The sequence below is a fragment of the Pan paniscus genome, chromosome 3, assembly GCF_029289425.2.
Source record: "Pan paniscus chromosome 3, NHGRI_mPanPan1-v2.0_pri, whole genome shotgun sequence".
Taxonomy (NCBI): domain Eukaryota; kingdom Metazoa; phylum Chordata; class Mammalia; order Primates; family Hominidae; genus Pan; species Pan paniscus.
In genome coordinates this window covers 182,933,733-182,960,565 of record NC_073252.2, presented here as the reverse complement: position 1 = coordinate 182,960,565, position 26,833 = coordinate 182,933,733, and the positions used below count along the sequence as shown (strand labels likewise).

General features: G+C 46.2%; 2 protein-coding genes across 8 annotated transcripts in view; one reads left to right on the top strand and one right to left on the bottom strand.

The window, feature by feature from the left end:
- The window catches only part of SNX25 (sorting nexin 25), a 182,358-nt gene that overhangs the window by 140,981 nt on the left and 14,544 nt on the right, over nucleotides 1-26,833 (bottom strand). Inside the window, exon 1 of one of the 6 annotated variants that reach the window (XM_055112060.2) lies at nucleotides 10,643-12,876. The exons of 2 other annotated variants lie outside the window; for them this stretch is intronic. In XM_055112060.2, coding sequence (XP_054968035.2) covers nucleotides 10,643-11,068 — 426 coding nt within the window. In that variant the 5' untranslated portion in view covers nucleotides 11,069-12,876. Of the gene's footprint in view, nucleotides 1-10,642; nucleotides 12,877-26,833 lie in introns of those variants that run through there. 3 more of the 6 variants (XM_055112061.2, XM_034959502.3, XM_034959501.3) reach the window with 3 other exon arrangements.
- CFAP97 (cilia and flagella associated protein 97) overlaps nucleotides 15,120-26,833 on the top strand; it is a 46,090-nt gene continuing 34,376 nt past the window's right edge. Inside the window, exon 1 of one of the 2 annotated variants that reach the window (XM_034959499.3) lies at nucleotides 15,120-17,025. In XM_034959499.3, coding sequence (XP_034815390.3) covers nucleotides 16,709-17,025 — 317 coding nt within the window. In that variant the 5' untranslated portion in view covers nucleotides 15,120-16,708. Of the gene's footprint in view, nucleotides 17,139-26,833 lie in introns of both variants that reach the window. The other variant, XM_008977129.4, reaches the window with a different exon arrangement.

The window sequence follows — 26,833 nt, the reverse complement described above, 5'->3', positions numbered from 1 at the left end:
AGGTAAAAGGACAGGACTTGATGGAGTGCCTATGGGGTATGAGGAGAAGATGTCAAGAAGGACTCAGTTAGGCCGGGCGCAGTGGCTCACACCTGTAATCCCAGCACTTTGGGAGGCCGAGGCGGGCAGATCACAAGGTCAGGAGATCGAGACCATCCTGGCTAACATGGTGAAACCCCGTCTCTACTAAAAATACAAAAATTCAGCCGGGCTTGGTGGTGGGCACCCTTATCCCAGCTGCTTGGGAGGCTGAGGCAGGAGAATTGCTTGAACCTGGCAGGCAGAGGTTGTAGTAGGCCGCGATCGCACACTGCACTCCAGCCTGGGTGACAGAGCGAGACTCCATCTCAAAAAAAAAAAAAAAAAAGGGACTCGGTTGTGGGACCTGACTTTCAGAGGTGCTATTCACTGACACAGAAACAAGAGGAACAAGCATTAGGAGATATACCTAATGCTAAATGACGAGTTAATGGGTGCAGCACACCAACATGGCACATGTATACATATGTAACAAACCTGCACATTGTGCACAAGTACCCTAAAACTTAACGTATAATACTAATAAAATTTAAAGAAAAAAAAAGAAACAAGAGGAACAGAGACAGACACTGGTCATAAGATGTCACGGACTCAAGCTTCGGGTACCACTGGGACTGCCAGGTGGAAATGTCAAGTTAAGCAGTTGAATAAATAAGTCTGAGGCCCAAAACTAGATCCGAACCTCAGGAATAAATCTCTTAAGTCCTCAATATAGACAGGGATGATTATTGTAGGAGGCCAAAGTTGAGACTGCCCTAAAGTAACAGAATGAAGAATGAGACCTCAAGAATGACCCAAATGCAAATCTGGGAAACATCCAACTTTCTGAGCTATCTAGCGGTTGCAGTTTCAGAAAAAAAGAAAGGTTCAGTGAAATGGAAAAAAATCAGAAAAAAAAAAAAAAAGATTAACAACTCTGCTTCAGGAAAAACATATGGAAATATCTGGAACAGTTAAGATGTTAATTTCATGTATAACAAATTGGCAGCCTGCAAGCAGCCCTCGGGTATATATTTTTATGAGTTGATTTACATAAGAGGAAGAGGCCTTGTGGGAGGTGGCTTATGTGTAGCGGCTCAAGGTTGGGGACTAGAGAAAGTCCTGGCTTGATCCCAGCAGCCAGTCTGAGCCAGATGGAGAGAAGCCACAAGAAAAAAGAAGATGCTGCCTTCACAGGAGATGCAAGGAGGGGCATAAGTTCCTTAGCTTCCATAAGAAGAAAACATTTTTTCTTTTTTTTTTTTTTTTTGTTTTTTTGAGATGGAGTCTTGCTCTGTCATCCCAGCCTGGAGTGCAGTGGCACAATCTTGGCTCACTGCCACCTCCGCCTCCAGGGTTCAAGCGATTCTCCTGCCTCAGCCTCCTGAGTAGCTGGGACTACAGGCGCCCACCACCACACCCGGCTAATTTTTTGTATTGTTAGTAGAGACAGGGTTTCACCATGTTAGTCAGGATGGTCTTGATCTCCTGACCTTGTGATCCGCCTGCCTCGGCCTCCCAAAGTGCTGAGATTACAGGTGTGAGCCACTGCACCCAGCCCAAAAACATTTTTTAAAAACATGCCTAAGTGAGAGAAACAGGGCTAGCCTCCCAGCTTCTATAAAGCATACATGTGGCCTTGGCTTAGATAAACCCCGAAAGACGGACCAAGGCCCTCCAGACATTCAGCTCTGGAGGACTGAGACAGGAGTACCCCAACAGGGAACGTCTTTCTCACAGACTGGCAGTGGCGGCATAGCACAGGGACCTCTCTCCAGTGCTTTGCAAGCACCAGGAATGGAAGAATGTAAGTTGAGATTATCCCCAAATACAAGGGACACTGTCTGTGGGCTCCCAGAAATGCTGATGGGGTGGTAGAGCAAGAAGGTAGGAGTACTGCAAGAGGATGAGGTTCTGTATGAGATCAGAACCTCATTAAAAAAAACTTTAAAATTAGTTTAATTTATGTAAACTCACCCATATATACAGGTGGGTGAGAACTACAGAAATTCAGGTTACTTTAGCAATGAGTATTCGTAAAATATTTATCTAATTTTCCAAGAGATATATTCTACACTAAAATAGAAAGTCTATTGAATAGATCCCAGTAGCCTAATAAACAAGTTATGTGTCTTATCCTAAGGATGCACAATTCCTTGCTCCCCTCTTTGCTTCAGAAGCATTTTACTTGGAGTTACCATATTCATTTTTCTTTACATCCAGCTTGTGGCTACTCATACCTAGAAACCCTGGGCTGACAAACATACCAGGACTGGCAAATGCCTAGAGTGGCTGCTGAGTGCTGGCTAGCTGCAGGGGCAAAGCAGGCATACCTCACACACCTAGCTGCCTTCTCCCAAAGCAGCACCTGGGCTGAGAGGCCCACCAACATACATGCAAACCTGCTGGGATTTCTGGAAAGCTCCACCATACTTACAAAAACTACAGAAGCAGGCCGGGAGTGGTGGCTCATGCCTGTAATCCCAGCACCTTCTGGGGCCAAGGGGCACGGATCGCTTGAGGTCAGGAGTTCGAGACCAGCCTGGCCAACATGGCGCAACCCTGTCTCTACTAAAAATACAAAAATTAGCCAGGCTTGATGGCGGGCGCCTGTAGTCCCAGCTACTTGGGAGGCTGAGGCAGGAGAATCACTTGAACCCAGGAGGCAGAGGTTGCAGTGAGCCAGGATTGCGCCACTGCACTCCAGCCTGGGTGACAGAGCCAGACTCCGCCTCAAAAAACTATAGAAGCACACACTCCTAGACTAAAGCACGGTGTGACTTAGACCTAAATCCCTGCCCTCAGGGTATCCAGGAGTGCCCCTGCAAAGGGCTGCCTACCTACCTGTCATCCCCATTCAACCAAGCAACCTAGGTGGCATAGGTGACCTACAGCAGTGAAGGATAAAAATACAGGTTCTGAGTTTGCAATCTTTTTCCTTCAAAAGTACAGCTGCAATGTTAAAAATGCTGGCAAGGTGGTATGCAATTATTTCAGTCCTAACAGCCTTCCACAGACACTGTGCATTTTCTGTGTCCTGAACGCTCGGCACCAAACTTGCTGTGTCACCTTTTTAGCACAACCACGTGTACCATTCTGACTATAAAGAATCCTACATTTTAAGGAATCTAGGGCACTTCCTATCCCCAAAATGACATGGTTGGGAAACGAAGCCTAAGATATTTTTAGGAAGGCAACAGTCAATTACCATTACCAATGTGACATCGTATGCTTCAAAAACAAAAGCAGCTGAAGATTCAAGAGTGAGAAATAAATCCCCTGGGAATGACCAGAATTAAGAAGGCGCCAAGTAGAACATTCAACTTGGAAGACTTTCCTAGGATACATCTGCTGCTATATATTGTGGGATCCTTTGGTTTGGGGTTGAATTTATTGTTTAAAAGGAATGTTAGGACCCTCCTGAGAATATTCTTAAACCTATTGTAATGGTAACTAATCAGAATTGTATCAAAGAAAAGTCTCACTCACTTTTGAATGTACTGCCTGTTGTCTCCATTCACACAGCTTCATTAACTCTCACTTTTTATCATTGCAGCTACACAGTATTTCTCTTTTTTTTTCCCCCCGAGACACAGTCTCACTCTATCACCCAGGCTGGAGTGCAGTGGTGCGATCTTGGCTCGGCCTCCCAAAGTGCTGGGATTGCAGGCATGAGCCACTGCACTCCGCCAGTATTTCTCCTTTTAAGTCCATCCCAATCACATATCCATTCAACATTTCAAAGCCCAGCTCTGATGCTATCACTCCTGGGCTCAGAAAACGCCAAGAGTGACCACGCCTGAAGACTAAAATTCGGTTCTACTCCGCGGCATTTCCACAACCTGGCCAACACTACCTTTCCAATCCTAGCTCCTATGAGTCATCTCATATACTCACTGGTAAGTCAAATCTCAAAGGGTACATGTACTCTGGACCCATTTTGTTGGTTTTTAAAACTTAGAAGAACACATATTGCTTCCTTTAGATGATTTTGCTAAATTCAAATATACACTTTTGTCGGCCGGGCAAGGTGGCTCACGCCTGTAATCCCAGCACTTTGGGAGGCCAAGGCGGGTGGATCACCTGAGGTCAGGAGTTCAAGATCAGCCTGGCTAACATGGCAAAACCCCATCTCTACTAAAAATTACAAAAATTAGCCGGGCGTGGTGGCAGGCGCCTATAATCCCAGTGACTCGGGAGGCTGAGGCAGGAGAATCGCTTGAACCCAGGAGGCCGAAGTTACAGTGAGCTGAGATTGTGCCACTGCACTCCAGCCTGGGCAACAAGAGCGACACTCCATCTCAAAAACAAAAAAAAAAAAAAAAAAAAAAAAACAAAAACAAATACACACTTTTGTCATTTCCTGGGTATAGTTGATTAGCGCTGTTTTCTGTCCCAGGTTTAATCATGCATTGTACCTTCACACTTTGAAGTTATCACTATTCATATACAACTTCATCTTATGCTGACTGATCTTAATAGTTCCATCATGACAGATGATACAGAGAATAATTTTCCTTTATGTGTAATCACTGTTCATATACCAATATTATATGTATCAAGAACTTCTCCTTTTGAATACATGTGTGTATGTGCCTATATGTATGTCAGATATATCTGGAATAAACAGAAACTATTAATAGTGGCTGCCTAGAGGGAAGATGTTTTTTCACTGTATACCTTTCTGTACGCTTTTTAAAAAATCATATGATTGTGCAACCTATGGAAAAAACTAAATTAAAAAATAATGAATTTAAGTCAGGCAAGGTGACTCACACCTGTAATCCCAGCACTTTGGGAGGCCAAGATGGGTGGATCACTTGAGCTCAGAAATCTGAGACCAGCCTGGGCAACATAGCAAAACCCCGTCTCTACCAAAAATACAAAAATTAGCTGGGTGTAGTGGTGCACCCCTGTAGTCCCAGCTACTCGGGAGGGTGAGGTGGGAGGTGGGAGGATGGCTTGAGCCCAGGAGGAGAAGGTTGCAGTGAGCCAAGATGGCACCACTGCCCTCCAATCTGGGCGAAAGAGCCAGCTCCTGTATCAAAAAAAAAAAAAAAAAGAATTTAAAGTAAAACGACGCTTATACCACAGATAGGATTTAAGGTTTTCAAAATGCCACCTTCCTCAAAAGTATTTTTCTCAGTGGCCACCATGACTTAAATTCCCCAGTTAAAATGCAAAAGAATATTCTAAAGACAGTAAATATATTATATGCCATTATCCATTATCAAATGACTGAGGATTAGTTTATCACATTAGCATAATAAAGGAAAAAGCCACAGAGAGGCTGTATATAGTCTCCCTAATTCCTGTTTCTTTTCCTTTTCCCCTTGAGTAACTAAATGAGTTTGTTTTACTCAAAGAACATTTGTATTAGTAAAAGAACTCATTTAGGAATCCTAGCCGTCTGATCCAAGCGAACTGGAGCAGTAGACTGCTGTGTGAATGTGTTTACTGTCTGTCTCTAAAAACATCTCTGCCATCCAGTCCTCCCTGTGGGTCTAATCTACTGGGCCGGAGAGGGCAGGGAAGGGAGTACTCTTGTGCATCTTGGAATCCTACCCAACACCCACAACGGTGCCATGTGCTTACAGAAAGCATTATTCCAGATTTTTTTTTTTTTGAGATGGAGTCTCGCTCTGTCGCCCAGGCTGGAGTGCAGTGGCACGATCTCTGCTCACTGCAAGCTCCGCCTCCCGGGTTCAGGCCATTCTCCTGCCTCAGCCTCCCGAGTAGCTGGGACTACAGGCGCCCGCCACCACGCCCGGCTAATTTTTTGTATTTTCAGTAGAGACGGGGTTTCACCGTGTTAGCCAGGATGGTCTCGATCTCCTGACCTCGTGATCCACCCGCCTCAGCCTCCCAAAGTGCTGGGATTACAGGCATGAGACACCACGCCAGGCCCATTATTCTAGTTCTTAATGCCACCTATTGCAAAGCTCTGACCCTTCTCTAGGAAACCGTGCTTGAAATTTCAGACCTAAAAATGTCAGTTGGATACTTAAAATTGTTCTTATAAAAATCCATCTGTTGAGCACATACTTTGTGTCTGACACTAGCACTCAGCAACTAACTAGACAACAAAATTATCTCACAAGGTCAGAAATATGAGGTAGGTAGCAGACATTCAGTAAATGCTTATTAATCCGATTTGATGAACTTGTTAAACTACTTTCCGGCTAAACTTTGAAGTCTTTCACTAATGCTTTCTTCACATGGCAGTGGCCTTTAGTTTCCGATATTCTACTAAGCACCCAACTTTTTATTTTGATTTTTTTAAGGTACAGGGTCTCACTCTATAACCCAGGCTGGAATATGGCGGTGTGATCATGGCTCACTGCAGCCTCAGACTCCTGGGCTCAAGCGATCCTCCTGCCTCAGCCTCCCAAGTAGCTGGGACTGCAGATGTGCACCACCACTCCCAGCTAATTTTTTTTTTCTTTTTTTCTTTTTTTTTTTTGGTAGAGATGGAGTTTCTCTATGTTGACCAGGCTGATCTCCAACTCCTGGCCTCAAATAATCCTCCCATTTTGGTCTCCCCAGGCACTGGGATTAAAGGTGTATGTCACCATGCCCAGGACACCCAACTTCTGTGGACTTCTTGTATCAGCCCTCCAATCCTCATTAGCAACTGCCTATTTATTTTTGAAGTTAGGAGACATAAATAAGAAGTCTCTAAGGGCTGGGCATGTTAGCGGGTAGATGAACTTGCCCTACAGGGAGAGTCTGCTAAAGGGGAGGTAACAGGCTATATTTGCATTTCTAAAGGGGAAGTGGGGAACTGGGGGAAAAAGAAGAGAGAGAGAAATAATTAAACCATCTCTTAGGAAAGTAGGGGTCCTCGGTTACATCACGGTCAGGCCACTGCACTGCAGTCTAAGCAACAGAGCGAGACCTTGTCTAAAAAAAAAAAAAGGATCTAGTAAACCACAGGGTAAAAGAAAAGAGAAAAATCTGTATTAGACTACACAACAGAAAAACTGACAAAGTTATTCTCTTTTACCTTCTTACCATCAAAACGTAAGAAATGGTGTCCTCTTTTCCACTGTGAGAAGACGTACTTTGAATTGCTGATCTTATGATGATAATAAGTTTTTCTAAACTATGGATTCATTCTTGCCCTATTTCTCTTGCTGTTGTTTCGATTGGATCAAGTGCTGGGGTCAAGTAACTGTGGCTAGTAAATCTGAGGCTCAGACCCAGGTGAGTTAACTGGCCTGGCAGAAGATCGAAAGACAACCTTGGACACGGGACACCACACTCTGACAACCCACACAACAAAGCTGGACTCACAACTGTCAACACCAACAGCAGGCTGGCCCTAGAGCATCACAGTTCCGCTCTGCTCACCTGTGACAAGAGTCCAAGTTTTTCTAAACTGGGGTCCAGATATCATCTGTCAAGACTTCAGCAACAACCTTCCTGACCTTCACAAAAGCTTCTGTGCTATCTGAAGATACCACGGAAGTCTGCGATGAAGTTTCTATCTGAGATGAAAATTATTTTTACAACTTTAATCAACAGTGATTCTCATCCAAGTAAATCAAAATCCATGTACATAGGAGATGCTCAACAGGTACAAGCTCAACTGGAAGGGAAAAGCACTAAGTTAGTGACCATAAATGGACATAACTTTCTTCACCATCATCAGCGAACACTTCTTGAGCTCCTGCTAGGTGTAAGTGATAACAAAAGGTGTCAATTATACGTCCTAACCACAGGCAGTTTACACTTGATAACTATTACACTATGAAGTATTCAGAAGCATTTGAAAACCTCTAGACATAAAAACACCCTTTCCCTTTTCAGTGAGGTTTCTCTAGTTGCCTATGTTTAACAGTGTATGCATTTTTTTCCTCTACCAAAAGAAGTCAAGAAGAAAAAACAAGGGAAGGAAGGATATATAGCTAGAAGGACTGATCCCAGTGTCTGACATGTCTAGCTCACACTAGGAGAACTCAAAATATATAAGGATAAATGAGGATTCTCTTCTTCACGCTGAATCCAAATTTGTGTAGTAGTCACTGTTATTCTAAGGAGCTCCATTTGGTTCATTGCTAAACAGCCTCCCCCTCCACATATGTTAGCTGACCTGTGTGGTCCAGCTCCCACAGCACTGACTGTAGATATTTTATACTACACCACATGCTTCTGCTTCCCACTCTTCCATTCATAAAGAAGAGAACATTTAAAAAGCACACACAGCCAGGCACGGTGGCTCACACCGATAATTCTAGCCCTTTGGGAGGCTGAGGCAGGAGGATCACTTGAGGACCCTGTCTCTACAAAAACTTAGCCAGGCGTGGTGGCTTGCATGACAGAGCAGACCCTGTCTCAAAGCAAAAAAAAAAAAACAACAAAAAAAACAAAAGCACACACACACATACACACACACACAAATCATTGGAAATACAGTACTAGAGGCTTGAGTAAACAAGCCAGTACTACAGTAGCCAGTACTACAGTAGCCAGTACTACAAAGAAAATAGAATTTTATGTGAATGACATGTATTTCAGTTCTAAGCAATATATAACTTAGAATGTAATTTCCTAATGCACTTAAAAAATTTAAAAAAAATTTTTTTTTTTTTTTTAAGAGGCAGGGTTAGGCCAGGCACAGTGGCTCACGCCTGTAATCCTAACACTTTCCGAGGCTGAGGAGGGCGGATCATTTGAGCTCAGGAGTTCAAGACCAGCCTAGGCAACATGGTGAAACCTGTGCCCAGCCCCTAATGCACTTAATTTCTTATTTAAGGCTATTTTAGGAATTCAAGGACAAAAATAATTACCAATATTCATTTTCCTTAGATTATACTTCCCCTCTTCTATTACCTGAAATCTTTGGGTAGTATTCATGGGAGATTTATACATGCTGCTTCATTTTCTCTGTCACCTTTAAAATACTATTTTCTCCAACTCCTCTACTAAACAATCTTTCTCGATGATAATCCACGTTTTACCTACGCAGAGGTGCCAGTGAGCTGGGAGATTTGCGGGAATGCATTTTCCAGGAAACAGAGTGCTAACCCACAACAGGAGGCTTTCAATGCCCTGGGAGATGGTCTGCAACACCAGGACTTTGATCTTGACCTAACCCTCTAAACTTCCTTCCCTCACCTACTAGTCCCTCTTCATCTCTTACCTCTTAATCACTGTTTCAGAAGCATTTATCACTATCCCACAGTATTTATTTATTGCCTGCTCCCCCATAAGATCTCCAGAGAGCAGGATATTTATGTGTCCTGTTGATTCAAACTCAGCTTCCAAAACAGTACCTGGCTCACACAAGATGCTCAATAAATATTTACCGAATGAATTATAACATCTTACAGTACTCAAGAACTAAGACATATTTTATTGATCAACAAACAAACTACTAATCTCAGGGTCCTTACTTGCCATGGTAGAAAAAAAGAGGAGAGACATATCTGCTCCGCAACTCCTGCTAAATGAGATATGAAAAACGGATGGCTAAGTGGAGATTTTGTAAGAGAAACCAACTTTACTAATTTTTGAGACCACTTCTAAAAACAGGAGTTGCCTGCTCCTTAACATACTGCCTTGTTTATCAGCCTACTGAGCGAAATGTCTGTTACCTACTAATGCCTTCCGCCATTATCTCAGCGCTGCCTTCTGAACTAACACATTCAGAGTAGTTTGGTGAAGTGTGGTGCTTTCTTTTAAAATAAAGGAGTGAGCAGGTCATGCGATAAGCAAATACAAACCCTGGGGACAAATGATCATTAACAAATATTCTTATGAAGTTGAGCCACTGCCATTTATCTTACCCCAAAGCGCTTGGGCAATTTCATTAGAATGATGGTATCACTCAGTCAAGCAGTGAGTGTTAAGCTGGGATAGAATAAAGTTCCCTTTAAAGGATTATGAGAAGGAATGTGGAAGAAAGATGGGGCGGTGGGTTTGGCACTGAAGAAGAGAAGCGCTCATTTAAAACACTGTTCTTTCCTACATTCCCTAACCCCAGCCCTAGTGTCCCACAGCGCGCTGAGGATGGCTTTCCTTTTGTTGCAAACCAGTGATTTCTGGCATCCCCCTTCCAAATCACAGAAGCCAGCGGGGACTGCACAACTATAATACTTATCAGCATGGTGGAAGGCAGGATAGGGTGGTGGGAAGGGTACGCGGGCTTGGGGGTGAGGTGCTGGGCCAGGGACCGAAGCAAGTTTCCTCATCGGCAAACGGTCATAAAGTTGCCTCCCACCGAGAACGGCCAGAAGAACCAAGCGGATCGCCAGGACCGTGCGCAGAGCCTGCACGTAGCGAACGCTGTGATTCCCTTCTTCCCCTCCCACGGCAAGCGACACCGAAGGTCTGGGGAGACCCTTAGGGTTGTGACTGAGAATGGTTGTCGAGTGACTACAGAGCCCAATAAATAACGCGCATCTCCTCCAGCACCGCGGAGCGCGGAGCCCGGAGCCCGCCGCGCTCGGGCGCCGGGGAACGCTCGCGTCCACGGCCGGGCCCGCAGCCTAGCCCCGTGGCTCCCGGCTTCCCGCTTCGACAAGGGCATGCCGCGGCCCCCCGGGGCTCGGGGCGCGGGAGCTGGCACCGGAAGCGGGGAGGGCCGGCGGAGCTAGGCGGCCAGGAGTCGGGTACTTACCCCCGGCGGGCGGCGGGCGGCTGAGGTCGCGGCCAGCCGGCTCCAGGCGGCGGCGAAGTCGGGCGGCTGGGCGCGCGGGCTCCGGCAGACGAGGGCAAACAGGGTCCCCAGCAGGAAGGCGGCCGCGGCGCAGCTCAGGTACAGGCTGAGCCTGAACAGGACGGAGCTCAGCCCCGCGGCCCCCGCCGCCTCCCCGCTGCCGGGCCCCAGGAAGGAGAGGGCCACGGCGGCGAGTGCGGCCACCGCCACGGGCTTCCACCAGCTCCGGCCGCCCGGGGCCCCCGGCGCCGCCGCTGCTGCCTCCGCGTCCCCCGGGGACTCCGGCCGCCGCTCGCCCCTGAAGCCCGAGACAGGACGGCCGCCGGCGCCTGCGGCCCGCGCGGGGCTGAGGCCGGCGCCGCCACTGTCGGTCGCATCGGGGTGCATGCTGCTTCCTGGGCCGCTAAGGACAGGCACATCTCCTGCCCCGCGGTCCCCCGCCGGCGCTCCGGAGGCAGGGGGAGCCCGCGCTCATGCCTCGCCCGCGGCCCACCGAGGGAGCGGCCCCCGCAGACGTCGCCGGGCCCCTCTTGGCGACCCCTCAGCGCCGCCACCAGGCGCTGGGCCCGTAGCTGCCGGGCCGGGCGCAGCCAGGGAGCCCCACCGTGTTGTGACTGAAGCCTGGCCAGCCTGACGCGGGCGGGGCGGGACCGCCCTGAAGTGCGTGTCGGGCGGGGCCCGGAGCCACCGCGGCCGCTGAGTGACAGCCGGGAGGCGCCCACCCACAGCGCGGGGGCGGGGTCCGGGCCGGGGCCCCACGGGGAGAGGGCGCGACCCAGCGCGGCGCACACCTCTCTTTCCCACGCTCCCCTCCTCCTCTACAGGATGCCGTCTGTTCATGGAAAATTTTGCTGCAGGTGTCAGCGGCGCTGGTAATTCCCGAGCTCAGGTGATCCCGTAATTCTCCCTCTCCGCTCATCACTGACGAGTAACCTCTTCGCTTTGCTTACAGACGGCAAACATTTCTGCCTGGTTTTCACTCGCTATTTAAATAGGCAACCGTTCCCGAGACTCCCTGTCACAGTTTCTAACGACCTTCCCTTTCCCACCCTGCCGCCTTAGGGAAGGAATCAGACACGTGCGGTGGAGTAAGTGAAGCCTGCAATTCCTAGCTATGGAAAGGTCCAAAGAAGTCGGCCTGGTGCAACAGGGTGCACGCAGCTGCCCATAATCACTTTGGCTCCACTTCTGGTTTTTGTTTTGTTTTGTTTTGTTTTTTGTTTTTTGCCAACTATTCAGTTCAAATGCTATCAGCCACGCAAAGGAACGTGGTCCAAATAATTTTTAGAGTATATATTTGCCTTTTCTTCTGTCATAGTCCCAGCCAGTAATATACAGATAACGCTTGCTAAGTAGATGCCAATATGCTACTTAAACACTGGCAATTACTGCTAAGACTAATAAAGAAGCAGATGTAGCTTTTGCTTTTAGTATCAATTGGTATTCATGGGCATTTCATTCTTTCTTTCTTTTTTTTTTTTTTTTTTTTTTTTTTTTTTTTTTTGAGACGGAGTCTCTGTTGCCCAGGCTGGAGTGCAGTGGGGCGATCTCGGCTCACTGCAGTCTCTGCTTCCCGGGTTCAAGCCATTCTCCTGGCTCAGCCTCCCGAGTAGCTGGGATTACAGGCATGCACCACCACACCTAGCAAATTTTTGTATTTTTAGTAGAGACGGGGTTTCACCATATTGGCCAGGATGGTCTCAATCTCCTGACCTCGTGATCCGCCTGCCTCAGCCTCCCAAAGTGCTGGGATTATAGGCGTAAGCCACCGCGCCCGGCCTCATTTCATTCTTTCTTAAACCTTCTAAGTCAGAAATGAAGAGTGCCTCATGCTAGATGTGACTTTGCCATGCCAAGGGGATGATCAAAATAAGTTACCAGTTTCCTTTCTCCTCCTTTTTTAAGAAAATAGGGGCGGGCACGGTGGCTCACGCCTGTAATCCCTACACTTTCGGAGGCTGAGGCGGGCAGATCATGAAGTTAGGAGTTCAAGACTAGCCTGGCCAACATAGTGAAACTTGAACCCCGGAGGTGGAGGTCGCAGTGAGCCGACATCGCGCCATTGCACTCCAGCTTGGGCAACAGAGTGAGACTTCGTCTCAAAAATAAAATAAAATAAATAAAGCAGTGTAATTAATTTTGAAGAAGCCCTTTTGCCTCTAAAATAGTTGTTAATTTTCACCCAGTTGGAGCCCCTCAAAGTGTACCCTACCAACCCAAATTATTCAAATAAAGCACAGTGGCTTGTTATCACCAACAACCAAATCTATGTTTTTTGATCATTTACGTGCCGAGGACTGTATTCTGAATTCTTTATGATAAATTTAAATTAATTTTTCAATTTTAGCCCTAGCTCACCATAATAGGAACTAACAGCACTTACTGTGTGCCAGATACTATTCTAAGGACCAAACATACTTCATTTAATCTTCCCAGCAACCCCGATGGATACCATTATCTCCATCTACACAGTGGGGAGCTGAAGCACAGGAGGTAAGATGACATGCTCAACATTGCAAAGCTAATCAATAACAGAACTAGGATTTAGTTGTTACTCCATGTGGTCCAGCTTCAGAGCTTGTGCACTGAATCGCTATGCCATGATGCTTCCTAAGAATTCTGTGATTTACTCATCTCATATTACAGAAGAGAAAAAAAAAGGTTAAATTCTTGATCCTGATCTGCATTCTATGCTTAAAAGTGGATAGTTGGCCAGGCGTGGTGGCTCAAGCTTGTAATCCCAGCACTTTGGGAAGCCGAGGTGGCTGGATTACCTGAGCTCAGGAGTTTGAGACCAGCCTGGTCAACATGGCAAAACCCCGTCTCTACTAAAAATACAAAAAATTAACCGGGTGTGGTGGTGTGCGCCTGTAGTCCCAGCTACTCGGGAGGCTGAGGCAGGAGAACGGTGTGAACCTGGGAGGCAGAGCTTACAGTGAGCTGAGATCGCACCACTGCACTCCAGCCTGGGCGACAGCGAGACTCTGTCTCAAAAAAAAAAAAAAAAAAAAAAAGTGTGACTGGTTAAATTTAGGTGTCAATTTGACTGGATTGGGATTACCTGGAAAACTGACAAAGGATTATTTCTGGGTGTTTCCCAAGAAGATTGCCCCTGGGTCAGTGGATTGAGTAGGGAAGATCCACCCTTGATGTGGGCAACCGTCCAATCAGCTGTGGCCCAGAAAGAACAAAAAGGTGGTTTCCTCTGTGCCCTGAAGCTGGGATACACTCTTCTCCCATCCTTGGACATCAGAACTCCAGGCTCTGGCGTTGAGACTCCAGGTTACACTAGCAGCCTCCTGGGTTCTCAGGCCTACTGCCTCAGAGTTATGCCATCCTATTCCCTGGTTCTGAGGCCTTCAGAGTTGGACTGAGCCACACCACCAGCTTTCCAGGCTCTCCAGCCGGCGAAGGGTGTATCATCAGAGTTCTCAGCCTCCATAATCATGTAAGCCAATTCCTCTAATAAATTCCTGCTCATATATCTATCTATATCCTTTTGGTTCTGTCTTTCTGAACCAAGATTAATACATCTTCCATTCTTTTTTTTTTTTTTTTTTTGAGACAAGAGTTTCACTCTTGTTACCCAGGCTGGAGTGCAATGGCGCAATCTCGGCTCACCGCAACCTCCACCTCCCCGGTTCAAGAGATTCTCCTACCTCAGCCTCCTGAGTAGCTGGGATTACAGGCATGCATCAGCATGCCTGGCTAATTGTTTGTATTTTTAGTAGAGATGGGGTTCGTCAGGCTGGTCTCAACCCCCCGACCTCAGGATCTGTCCACCTTGGCCTCCCAAAGTGCTGGGATTACAGGAGTGAGCCACCATGCCCGGCATACATCTTCCATTCTGTCTGTCCTACAGACCATCTTAATGTTGTTTGTTATGTGGACCAGAGGCGCACAGGTCATGGGCTGAATAATATTCCATTTTATGTATTTACTACATTCTGCTTCATCTGTCTGTTGATAAACAAACACTTGAGTTTTTTCCGCCTTTTGGCTATTCTGCTATGAACATGGGTGCATAAGTATCTGTTTGAGACCCTGCTTTCACTTCCTTTTAGTGTATGTCCAGAAGGGAAATTGCTGGGTCATATAATTCTATGTTCAAGTTTTTCAGAACATGCCATACTATTTTCCACAGTGGCTGAGTATGCTACATTGTCACAAGCAATGCATCAGGGTTTCGATCTTTCCACATTCTTGCCAATCCTTATTTTCTATTTTTTTGACTAAAGCCATCGGTATCTCATTGTGTTTTTGACTTGCATTTCCCTAATTAGTGGTGTTGAGTATCTTTTCATGTGTTTATTGGCCATTGGTATATTTTCTTTGGAGAAATATCTACTCAAGTCCTTTGTAAGATAAACTTTTGACCACAGTTTATTTATTTATTTAGAGACAGGGGCTTGCTCTGTCGCCCAGGCTGGAGTACAATGGCGTGATCTCAGCTTACTGCAACATCTCCCTCCCGGGTTCAAGCGATTCTTATGCGTCAGCCTCTCGAGTAGCTGGGATTACAGATGTGCACCACCACACCTGGCTAATTTTTGTATTTTTAGTAGAGACGGAGTTTCACCATGTTGGCCAGGCTGGTCTGGAACTCCTGACCTCAGGTGATCCGCCCACCTCAGCCTCTCAAAGTGCGGAATTACAAACGTGAGCCACCGCGCCGGGCCAACCACAGTTTAACAACTATCCCTGGAAAGTGGTGCCAACACAGTTTTATTAAGCACTTTAAAAGAAAGTGAAATTCTTGCTTTTTTTTTTTTTTTTGAGACACAGTCTTACTCTGTTGCCTAGGTTGGAGTGCAGTGGCACGATCTCGGCTCGCTGCAACCTCCACCTCCCGAGTTCAAGCGATTCTCCTGTCTCAGCCTTCCGAGTAGCTGGGACTACAGGCTCACGTCACCACGCCCAGCTAATTTTTGTATTTTTAGTAGAGACAGTGTTTCACCATATTAGTCAGGCTGGTCTTGAACTCCTCTCAGGTGGCCCCACCTGCCTCGGCCTCCCGAAGTGCTGGGATTACAGGGGTGAGCCACTGCGCCCAGCCAATGCTGTCTTTTAGGCAACAAAAAGAGAATTGATTATACTTTTGGTAATTAAGACCAACAAGTACAAAATGCATTGTGAAGGACGAAAATAGACAATCCTTACTGGAACTCCCCGGGACAGGCAGGGTAAGACCCATATTTCCTACCCTTCTTTGCACTTAGATGTGAACAATATTTATTAACTACTGGATTGTATACCATTGCTGCTATAACAAATTACTACAAATTTAGTAGTTAAAACAACACAGGTGTATTGTCTTACAGTGCTTAAGGTATTAAGTCTAAAATCAAAATTTGCAGGCTCTAGTTCCTTCCGGAGGTTTCAGGAGAGAATCCGTTTCCTCCTTTTGCAGCTTCTACCTGCACTCCTTGGCTCATTGCCTCTTTCTGACATCACTCCAACCTCTAGCTTCTGTGCTCACAGCTCCCACTACTGACTTTGAACTTCTTGTCTCCATCTTATAAGGACCTTTGTGATTCCATGGGGTCCACTGGATAATCCTGGTTAATCTTCCCATTTTGATCCTTAATCACATCAGCTAAATCCTGTCTGCCACATAAGGTGACATATTCACGTGTTGTGGGGACTAGGAGGTGCACATTTTTGGGGTGCCATCATCCTACCATACCTGAGAGTTCAACGAGAAGTTACTGTATTCAATATATTCTGCAGAGATCATTTTTACCTTAGATTGTTTTAACTACCCACCTCGTTTACCACTCGGCAAAGGTCTTTCCATTCTGATACCAGCCTCTGGTCCACAGAACTAACTAGTGGTATGAACTGAAATTTGCTGATAGAAAATATCACAAACACACAGCCGCCGTCCTTTTTTATTCTTGTTTTGGTAGAGAATTACAACATAATCAAGGCAGCTTTCCCTATTAACGCACGATAACAACGGGGCCTACCCGCGCCGCCCTAGGCAGCCGGGAGCAGCAGTAACGCCTCTAGGGCGCCCTGGCAACCATGCGGGCTGGACCGCCTTCTTCCGCGGCTCTTCTAGTGTGCGCGTCCCTGGCCCGGCCTCCACTCCGCCCGCGTGGAGCCCCGGCCTGGCCGCCTGCCCGCCTGCCCGCCGCGCTCTGTGACGCCCGCCGCGAGGGCCGCACGAGGCCCGGCGTGCACCCCCGCCTCTCCCGAAGCGCCGGGCCCCACGCCGCCCCTCCTTTCCCTTTCCGCTCTCTCCGCCTCCGGAAGCGCGGGCGCGCGGCGCCGGGAGCCCGTTCAGGGCCGCGGGAGTGCGCCAGCGCCGTGCGTGGGGCTGTGGTGGCCGCGGCTCTCAGGTGAGGGGCGCGCGAGCGGCTCCTGGCTCCCTGCTCGCGGGGCGCCCGCCACGCTCCTTTCCGTTCGCATCCGTCTCCCCGCTCCGGAGCCCAGGCGGCGGCGAGTACTCGGGGTGGGTTTAACGAAGCCTGCGCGGACGGTGGGAGACCGCGCCCCCACGACAGGGGCGCCCGCGGCGGCGGGTCGCGGCGCCGCCCCACCCCGGTCCCCTGTGAGAATGGCGGGTCCCGCCCTCTCAGGCGTTCCGGGTGGCTTTGAGGGTCAGGATCAGCCCTAAATTGAGATTGGGCCGCGACCACATGCCGGGCCTTGACGACTTCTTCCTACCTCTAGGGACTCGAACCTAACCCACGAGGCCCGAGGGGTTATCTGCCTTCCGGGGACGGTAGGGGATGTAGACAAGAGCCTAGCGTTCCTGGAAACAGGTGTTTAATTTGGGCCGGGATTTTCATGTACCCAATTGGGCATCTTGTTGGAGGCCTACTGTGCTGTTTAACTACAGAAATGTATTGTCACAGTAACAAGATGACAGTTTAAAAAGTGCTCGGTGCTTTTCTGTGTATTTTCCTGATGTTTGGTGAAAGCATTAGTCTTGTTATTGCTTGTCTGTAGGACCTGGCAAGTGGGGCGGGCCCAGTGACTCTCAGGCAGCTTTGATAAAAACTTACCTGTCTCTTTTTTTTATTTTTATTTTTTGAGACAGGGTCTCGCTCTGTGGCCCAGGGTGGAGTGCAGTGGCACGATCATGTCTCACTGCAGCCTCCCAGCTCCTGGGCTCAAGCGATCCTCCTGTCTTGGCCTCCCAAAGTCCGGGGATTACAGGCGTGAGCCATGCCCCTCCTGGCAAAACTCTGTCTTGATTGAGCACCAAAGGGTTGTTATGGTCTGATGAACTATCCTTTAATTTTATCCTTTGCTAGTCTGTTGTAAAGAGAATCTTAACTACTTTATTAAGTCATTTTTCTTATTTATTCTCTGGTAAATTGAATCACTTACCTCGTAGTAAATGTTATCAAAAGAATTGCTCAGTGGATGGGATTGTTGGGTAAATTTTCCTGTAAATTAAGTCACATGAGTGTTGAAATCTTTACAGTAACTCTGTTGGATATTATTAACTAAAATTTAAACCTGAAAAGTCTCACAGGCACCGGACTATGCACCAGGGCCCATGAACTGTGACCACTTAGGGAGGCAGCTGGCTTCCAGCTCTTCGGGACTGCATGACCTTATCATGGAAATGCAGATAAAGGCATAGTTCTGGTGTGTGCTTCCGGAGGGGTGGGGGAAGACGGCAGGAAACTATCAAGGAAACTAGGTTGAAACACGGTGATTTTTTTTTTTTTTTTTTTTTTTTTTTGAGATAGGATCTCACTCTGTTGCCTAGGCTGGAGTGCAGTGGCCTGATCTCAGCTCACTGCAGCCTCAGCTCCCAGGTTCCAGCGATTCTCCCACCTCAGCCTCCGGAGTAGCTGGGATTACAGGCGAGAGCTACAACGCCCGGCTAATTTTTGTATTTTTTGTAGAGGTGGGGTTTGGCCATGTTGGCCAGGCTGGTCTCAAGCTCCTGGGCTCAAGTGGTCTGCCTGCCTGGGCCTCCCAAAGTTACAGGCATGAGCCTGTAACATGAGCCACCATGCCCAGCCACACACATACAAGGCGATTTTTCTACCCTCGTGGGTAGCAAAGAGCATGGCTCAATCTTAAATCTCCTAACTCCAAACTCCTTTCTGGGATAAACATTCTTTGACTAAATTCATCAGGTTCTCCTTTGGGTACTGGGGTTATAAAGATGAGGAAGTGACGAGGAGCTCCCTGTCTGGCAAGGAGACAAGTGTAGGGGATGGGGGGAAAAACAAAAAACCTTTTTCCTTTAGCTGGGTCTGCAGCTAGGGCTGTAAGACAGATTAACAGGAGAAAAGGCATACGTATTTTATGTTAATTTTTACAATGACACAGGGCTTTCCTAGAAAAGAAGTGGATAGGCCAGAAAGTTTCTATACGGTGTTTAAAAGATGATAAACTGTGGAGATACGACATGAAGAGATCATAAAACCAGGTGGAGGGTTAGATCTCTAGGGATTTAAACTATGGGACGGTAAATACAGGCATACCTTGGAGATATTTTGGTTTGTTGCAGACCACCACAATAAATTAAATCTTGCAATAAAGCATGTCACATGAATTTTTTGGTTTCCCAGTGCATATAAAAGTTATGTTTACACTATACCGTGGTCTGTTAAGGGTACAATGGTATTAATGCTTAAGAAATGTACATACGTTATCTAAAAAATAATTTATGGCTAAAAAATGCTGTCAATCATCTGAGCCTTCAGGGAGTTGTAATTTTTTTTGCTGGTGGAGGGTCTTGCCTCACTGTTGATGGCGGCTGACTGATCAGGGTGCTGAGTGCTGAAGGTTGGGATGGCTGTGGCAATTTCTTAAAATAAGACAATGATTAACTTTGCTTCATTGATTGACTTCTTTTCACAAAAGATTTCTGTAGCTTGTGATGCTGCTTGACAGCATTTTATCCACAGTAGAACTTTTTTTTTTTTTTTTTTTTGAGACAGAGTCTTGCTCTGTCGCCTGGGCTGGAGTGCAGTGGTGTGATCTGGGCTCACTGCAACCTCCGCTTCCCGGGTTCAAGAGATTCTCCTGCCTCAGCCTCCCAAGTAGCTGGGATTACAGACATGGGCCACCACGCCCGGCTAATTTTTTTGTATTTGTAGTAGAGATGAGGTTTCACCATGTTGGTCAGACTGGTCTTGAACTCCTGACCTGAAGTGATCCACCCACCTCGGCCTCCCAAAGTGTTGGGATTACAGGCGTGAGCCACCGCACCCAGCCTCACAGTAGAACTTCTTTAAAACGAAGTCAGTCTTCTCAAACCCTGCCGCTGCTTTATTAGCTAAGTATACAGAGTATTCTAAATCATTTGTTGTCATTTCAACTACATTTACAGCTTCTTCGCCAGGAGTAAATTCCATCTCAAGAAACTACTTTCTTTGCTCATCCATAAGAAGCAAGTCCTCATCTGTTCAACTTTTATTGTGAGATTGCAGCAATTCAGTTACATCTTGAGGCACCACTTATTTTTTCTTTTTTTTGACAGGGTCTTGTTCTGTCACCCAGGCTGCAGTGCTTTGGCATGATCCCAGGTCATTGCAGCCTCAACCTCCCCAGCCCAAGTGATCCTCCTGCCTCACAGCCTCTACAGGCACGTGCCACCGCAACCCAGCTTTTTTTTTTTGAGACAGAATCTCACTCTGTCACCCGCTGGAGTGCCGTGACGCGAGCTCGGTTCACTGCTGCAACCTCGACCTCCCAGGTTCAAGCGATTCTCCTGCCTCAGCCTCCCGAGTAGCTGGGATTACAGACATGTGCTACCACACCTAGCTAATTTTTGTATTTTTAGTAGAGACGGAGATTCACCCTGTTGGCCAGGCTGGTCTCGAACTACTGTCCTCAAGTCATTTGCCTGCCACAGCCTCCCAAAGTGCTGGGATTATAGGCGTGAGCCACCATGCCCAGCTAATTTTGTAGTTTAGTTTTTTCTTTTAAGAGACAGGATCTCACTGTGTTGTCCAGGCTGGTCTAAAACTTCTGGGCTCAACTGGTCCTCCTGCCTTGGCCTTCTAAAATACCAGGCTCCACTTCTAATTCTAGTTCCCTTGCCATTTCTACCACAGCTGCAGTTCCTTCCCCAGTTAAGTCTTAAATCCCTTAAAGTTATCCATAAGGGTTAGAATCAGCTTCTTCCAAACTCCTGTTGATGTTGATATTTTGACCTCCTCCTATGAATCATAAGTGTTCTTAATGGGGAAGGTTTTCAATTTATTTTGCTCAGATCCGTCAGAGGAATTATTATCTGTGACAAATATGGCCTTACAAAATGTATTTCTTGAAAAGTAAGACTTGAAATTTGACTTACTCCTTGAACCATGGGCTGCAGAATGGATGTTGTTAGCAGGCGTGAAAACAACATTAATCTTGCACATCTTCATTAGAGCTATTGGGTGACCAGGTACATTGTCAATGAGCAGTAATATTTTGAATTTTTTTGTCTGAGCAGTCGATCTCAATAATGGGCTTAAAACATTCAGTGAATTATGGCTGTAAATAGGCGTGCTGTCATTTGGGCTTTTTGTTTTATATATAGACCACAGGCAGAGTAGATTTAGCATAATTCTTAAGGCCCTTAAGATTTTTTCTTTTTTTTTTTCTTTTTGGACAGAGTCTTGCTGCCTCGCCCAGGCTGAAATGCACTGGCACAATCTTGGCTCACTGCAGCCTCCACCTCCTGGGTTCAAGTGATTCTCATGCCTCAGCCTCCCGAGTAGCTGAGACTATTAATATAAAAATTAGCCCCTGGCTAATTTTTGTTATTTTTAGTGGAGACAGGGTTTCACCATGTTGGCCAGGCTGGTCTGGAACTCCTGACCTCAGGTGATCCGCCTGCCTTGGCCTCCAAAAGTGCTTGGATTATAGGTGTGAGGCACCGTACCCAGATTTTTCTTTTCTTTTTTGAGACGGAGTCTTGCTCTGTCACCCAGGCTGTAGTGCAGTGGCCGGATCGCGGCTCACTGCAACCTGCTTCCTGGGTTCAACCTATTCTCCAGCCTCAGCTTCCCCAGTAGCTGGAATTAACAGGTACATGCCACTACTCCTGGCTAATTTTTCTATTTTTTGTAGAGACGGGGTTTCGCCCTGTTGCTCAGGCTGGTCTCCATCTCCTGGCCTCAAGTGATCCGCCCGTCTCAGCCTCCCAAAGTGCTGGAATTACAGGTGGGAGCCACTGTACCCAGCCTAAGGGCCCTAATATTTTTGAAATGGTAAATGAGCACGGGCTTCATTTTAAAGTCACCAGCTCCATTAGCCCTTAATAAGAGTCAGCCTGTTCTTTGAAGTGTTGAGACCAGGTATTGACTTCTCCCTCTAGCTATGAAAATCCTAGATGGTTAGCATCCTTTTCCAATGGAAGGCTGTTTCGTCTGCACTGGAAATCTGATGTTTATTGTAGTCACATTCAGCAATTCTCTTAGCTAGATCTTCTGCAGCTTCTCCATCAGCACTTGCTGCTTTACCTTGGACTGTTTTGTCTTTTTTTTTTTTTTTTTTGAGACGGAGTTTCGCTCTTGTTGCCCAGGCTGGAGTGCAATGACGCGATCTCGGCTTACTGCAACCTCCACCTCCTGGCTTCAAGCGATTCTCCTGCCTCAGCCTCCCAAGTAGCTGGGATTACAGGCATGCACCACCACACCCGACTAATTTTGTATTTTTAGTAGAGATGGGGTTTCACCATTTTGGTCAGGCCGTTTTTGAACTCCTGACCTGAGGTGATCTGCCCATCTCGGCCTCCCAAAGTTCTGGGATTACAGGCGTGAGCCACCATGCCTGGCTTACCTTGTACTTTTATGTTATAGAGTAGGCTTCTTTTCCTTCCTTTCTTTCTTTCCTTCTTTTTTTTTTTTTTAAGACAGAGTCTCACTCTGTCACCCAGGCTGGAGTGTAGTGATGCAATCTTGGCTCACTGCAGCTTCTGCCTTCCCAGTTCAAAGGATTCTTGTGCCTCAGCCTCCCAAGTAGCTGGGACTTCAGGCTCCTGCCACCACGCCTGGCTGGTTTTTGTATTTTTAGTGGAGATAGGGTTTCACCATGTTGGCCAGGCTGGTCTTGAATTCCTGACTTCAAGTGATCTGCCCACTTCAGCCTCCGGAAGTGCTGGGATTATAGGCGTGAGCCACCACACCCGGCTGAGCAGGCTTCTTTTCTTAAACCTTATGAGACAGCCTCTGGTAGCTTGAGATTTCTACATCGTCTTTACCTCTCTCGGCCTTCATAGAATTGAAAGCGAGTGAGGGCCTTGCTTTGGACTAGGCTTTGGCTTAGGGGAATGTGGTGGCTGGCTTGGTGTATCCAGACCATTCAGACTTTCTCCATATCAGCAGTAAGGCTCTTTTGCTTTCTTATTCCCATGTTTGCTGGAGTAGCAGTCTTAATTTCCTTCAAGAATTTTTCCTTTGCTTTCACAACTTGACTAACTGGTGCAAGAGGCCTAGCTTTTGGCCTGTCTCCTAGACTTTCAGCATACCTTCCTCACTAAGCTTAATCATTTCTAGCTTTTGATTTAAAATTTTCTAAGGGATGGGAGTTGGAATAATTTGGATGTTAAGTGGACTAGGAAAATTTAAACTTTTCGCGGTGGCTCACACCTGTAATCCCAGCACTTTGGGAGGCCAAGGCGGGCGGATCCCGAGGTCAGGAGATCAAGACCATCCTGGCTAATATGGTGAAACCCCGTCTCTACTAAAAATACAAAAATTAGCCGGGTGTGGTGGCACGTGCCTGTAATTCCAGCTACTCGGGAGGCTGAGGCAGGAGAATCCCTTGAAGCAGGGAGTCTGAGGTTGCGGTAAGCCGAGATCACGCGCCACTGTGTTCCAGCCTGGGAGACTCAGAGAGACTCTGTCTCAAAAAAAAAAAAAAAATTCAAAAACAACTTTTCTTTTAATGTATTTGCCAGTAAAATCCAGCAGAGACATTCAGTGTAATAGTCACATGGCTGTTAATAAGTTTATATAAATATGTGTAATATTAATTCTGGGCCAAGAATTAATAGAAACTTATTACTTGATTGTGAGTTAGTAAAATTGCTCTTTTGTTATGTTTAAGATCTCTTCATTTCTTCAGACAGTGTAATCATCCATCTCTTATAGCTAAATAATTTTCTGATTTCAGTTTCTTCAAATTTCAAGAAAATGTTTATTTTTTATATTTGTAATTTAAGCTACATGTCTTTTTTTTTTTTTTTTAATTAAGAGGGAGTCTCGCTCTATTGCCCAGGATGGAGTGCAGTGGCAAAATATCAGCTCACTGCAACCTCTGCCTCCTGGATTCAAGCGATTCTCCTGCCTCAGCTTCTTGAGTAGCTGGGATTACAGGCGCCTGCCACCACACCCGGCTAATCTTTGTATTTTTGTAGAGATAAGGTTTCACCACGTTGGCCAGGCTGGTTTTGAACTCCTGACCTCAAATAATCCATTCCCCTCAGCTTCCCAAAATGCTGGGATTACAGGCGCAACCCGCTGCGCTTGGCCTTAAACTACATTTCTTCAACTCTGGTTCCTGATTTATTCTAGTGAGGCCTTAGTCTATTAGCAGAGTTTTCCTAGACACTGTCATATTACCTATGACACTTGACACTGTCTAATACCACCCAAAGTTTAAACTTTCATTCCATCTTTATGTATCATAGTACATTACCTTTTGATGAAAGCTTTTTATCTCCATAGATCAGTGGCATTTCCAACCCTTGCCTGAGACTCTCAGGAATGTGAAGCTGGTTTTACATCAAGGCCTAGTACACTCAGTGCATTTAAGTAATAGAAATGATGGTTTCATGAAACTTACTCTTATAATATGTAATGCACTCTTTTTTTTTTTTTTTTTTTGAGACGGACTATCCTTCTGTCCCCCAGGCTGGAAGCATGATCTCAGCTCACTGCAACCTCCGCCTGCCAGGTTCAAGTGATTCTCCTGCCTCAGCCTCCCGAGTAGCTGGGATTATAGGCACGTGCCACCACACCCAGCTAATTTTTTATATTTTTGGTAGAGACAGGGTTTCATCATGTTGGCCAGGCTGGTCTTGAACTCCTACCTCAAGTGATCTGCCCACCTCGGCCTCCCAAAGTGCTGGGATTACAGGCATGAGCCACTGCACCTGGCCTATAATGCACTGTTGATTATTACACTGTGTTCTACTTCTTTGTCAGTTTAATGATTGACATAAGCTACTGAATTGATTTTAAACTGGATTGTGACCTGTAGTTTATAAAATATTGCTCTGGGCTATGCTATTAAACCGTTTACTTTTGAAATTTGAAGAAACAATTTAAAAATTTTAATTGCAAAGGTATTCTTAACCACACAACAAAGTAAGAAAGGAAAAAACAATAACCACGGTTCTTTTTAGAGTCCACAGTGCTCACCATTACACTGTGGGTATCCACAGTTCTTTTTATTCCACTCCTTGACATTTTGTTTTCAAAGGTGAATTATCTTACAAAAAAAGGTGACATTTTTGGGAGTTTAATGACAGTGTTATAAGACCTAGTCACCATTCAGTGGCTATTTTAGTTTGTTTTTCCTTTTACATTCAAGTGGGCACAATTAGATTATGATCAGCCATAGTCTTTACGTTTGTGATGACTCGTGATCACAGGCCTCTATCTGAGTTTTTATATTTCTCCTTCCCCTGAGCACACTACTCCTCTCCCCTCCCCTCATGGGTTATACTCATGTTTAATGTATATCCTTCCAATCCATGTTCTATAACTCGGCTTGTATGTTTGTGCTCATGAAGAATATAACATTGCTTTGTATATGTTTTAAGTTTTATGTAATTGTATCATTGCTTGCTTATTTATTTATTTATTTATTTTGAGACAAGGTCTTGCCCTGTAGCCCAGGCTGGAGTGCAGTGGTGTGATGATGACTCATTGCGTTATCAACCTCCTGGGCACAAGTGATCCTTCTACCTCAGCCTCCTCAGTAGCTGGAGCTCCAGGCACACCACTATGCCCAGCTAATTTTTATTTTTTAATTTTTTGTAGCAACGGGGTCTCATTATGTGGTCTGGAACTTCTGGGCTCAAGCAATCTTCCCACCTTGGCCTCCCTAACTGCTGAGATTACAGTCATGAGCCATGTTGCCAGCCTCGTTGCTTTTTAAATTCTGCTTTTTTATTCAGTGTTATTTTTGTAGATCTCAGTGTATCCTTTTTGGCAGATATGTGCTTACACAACATTTTATTTATTCATTTTCCTTTTAATAGACAGTGAAGTTGTTTCTCATGCATTGCTACTGCAAACAGTAGTAGATGCTATGCTGTCGTGAACATCCTGTGTACATGCCCCGGATCACACAACTGGGAAGTAGCAGAATCATATTTTGAGTCTGGGTGTGTCTGACTCCATTGATTCATTTCAAGCGCTGAGCAGACTCCCACTCATCACTTACGTGCCTAATTTATTACACAAACACTATTATGGTAACAGTAATGGAACTATAATGGGGTTGTATGTCATTTTTCTTTTAAAGGTCAATTCTTATGGCCTCCTCTCCCCTAGTTTTGCTTTAACTGTAAATTATATTATTAATTCAGTATAGAAAAGTTTTGTATTCTGTATTTTTCATGTTCATACATCATCTAAATCAAGGGTCTACAAGCTGGGCACAGTGGTGTGCGCCTGTAGTCCCAGCTGCTCTGGAGGCTGAGGTGGGAGGATCACTTGAGCCCAGGAGTTGGAGGCTGCAGTGAGCTAGAATCCTGTCACTGTACTTCCAGCCTGGGCGATGGAGTGAGGACCTGTTTCTTTAAAAAATTTAAATAAATCTATCAACCAAGGATCTACAAACTTTTCTTTTTTTTGAGATGGAGTCTCGCTCTTGTCGCCCAGGCTGGAGCGCAATGGTGCGATCTCAGCTCACTGCAACTTCTGCCTCCTGCATTCAAGTGATCCTCCTGCCTCAGCCTCCCTAGTGGCTGGAATTACAGGCACGCACTGCCACACCCGGCTAATTTTTGTATTTTTAGTAGAGAAGGAGTTTCGCCATGTGGGCCGGGCTGGTTTCAAACTCCTGACCTCAGGTGATCCACCCGCCTTGGCTTCCCAAAGTGTTGGGATTACAGGCGTGAGCCACTGCGCCCGGCCTACAAACTTTTCAGTAAGGGATCAGATGCTAAGTATTTTAGTCTCTGTGGGCCATAGGGTCTCAATCACAACTACTTAGCTCTGCAGTCGTAGT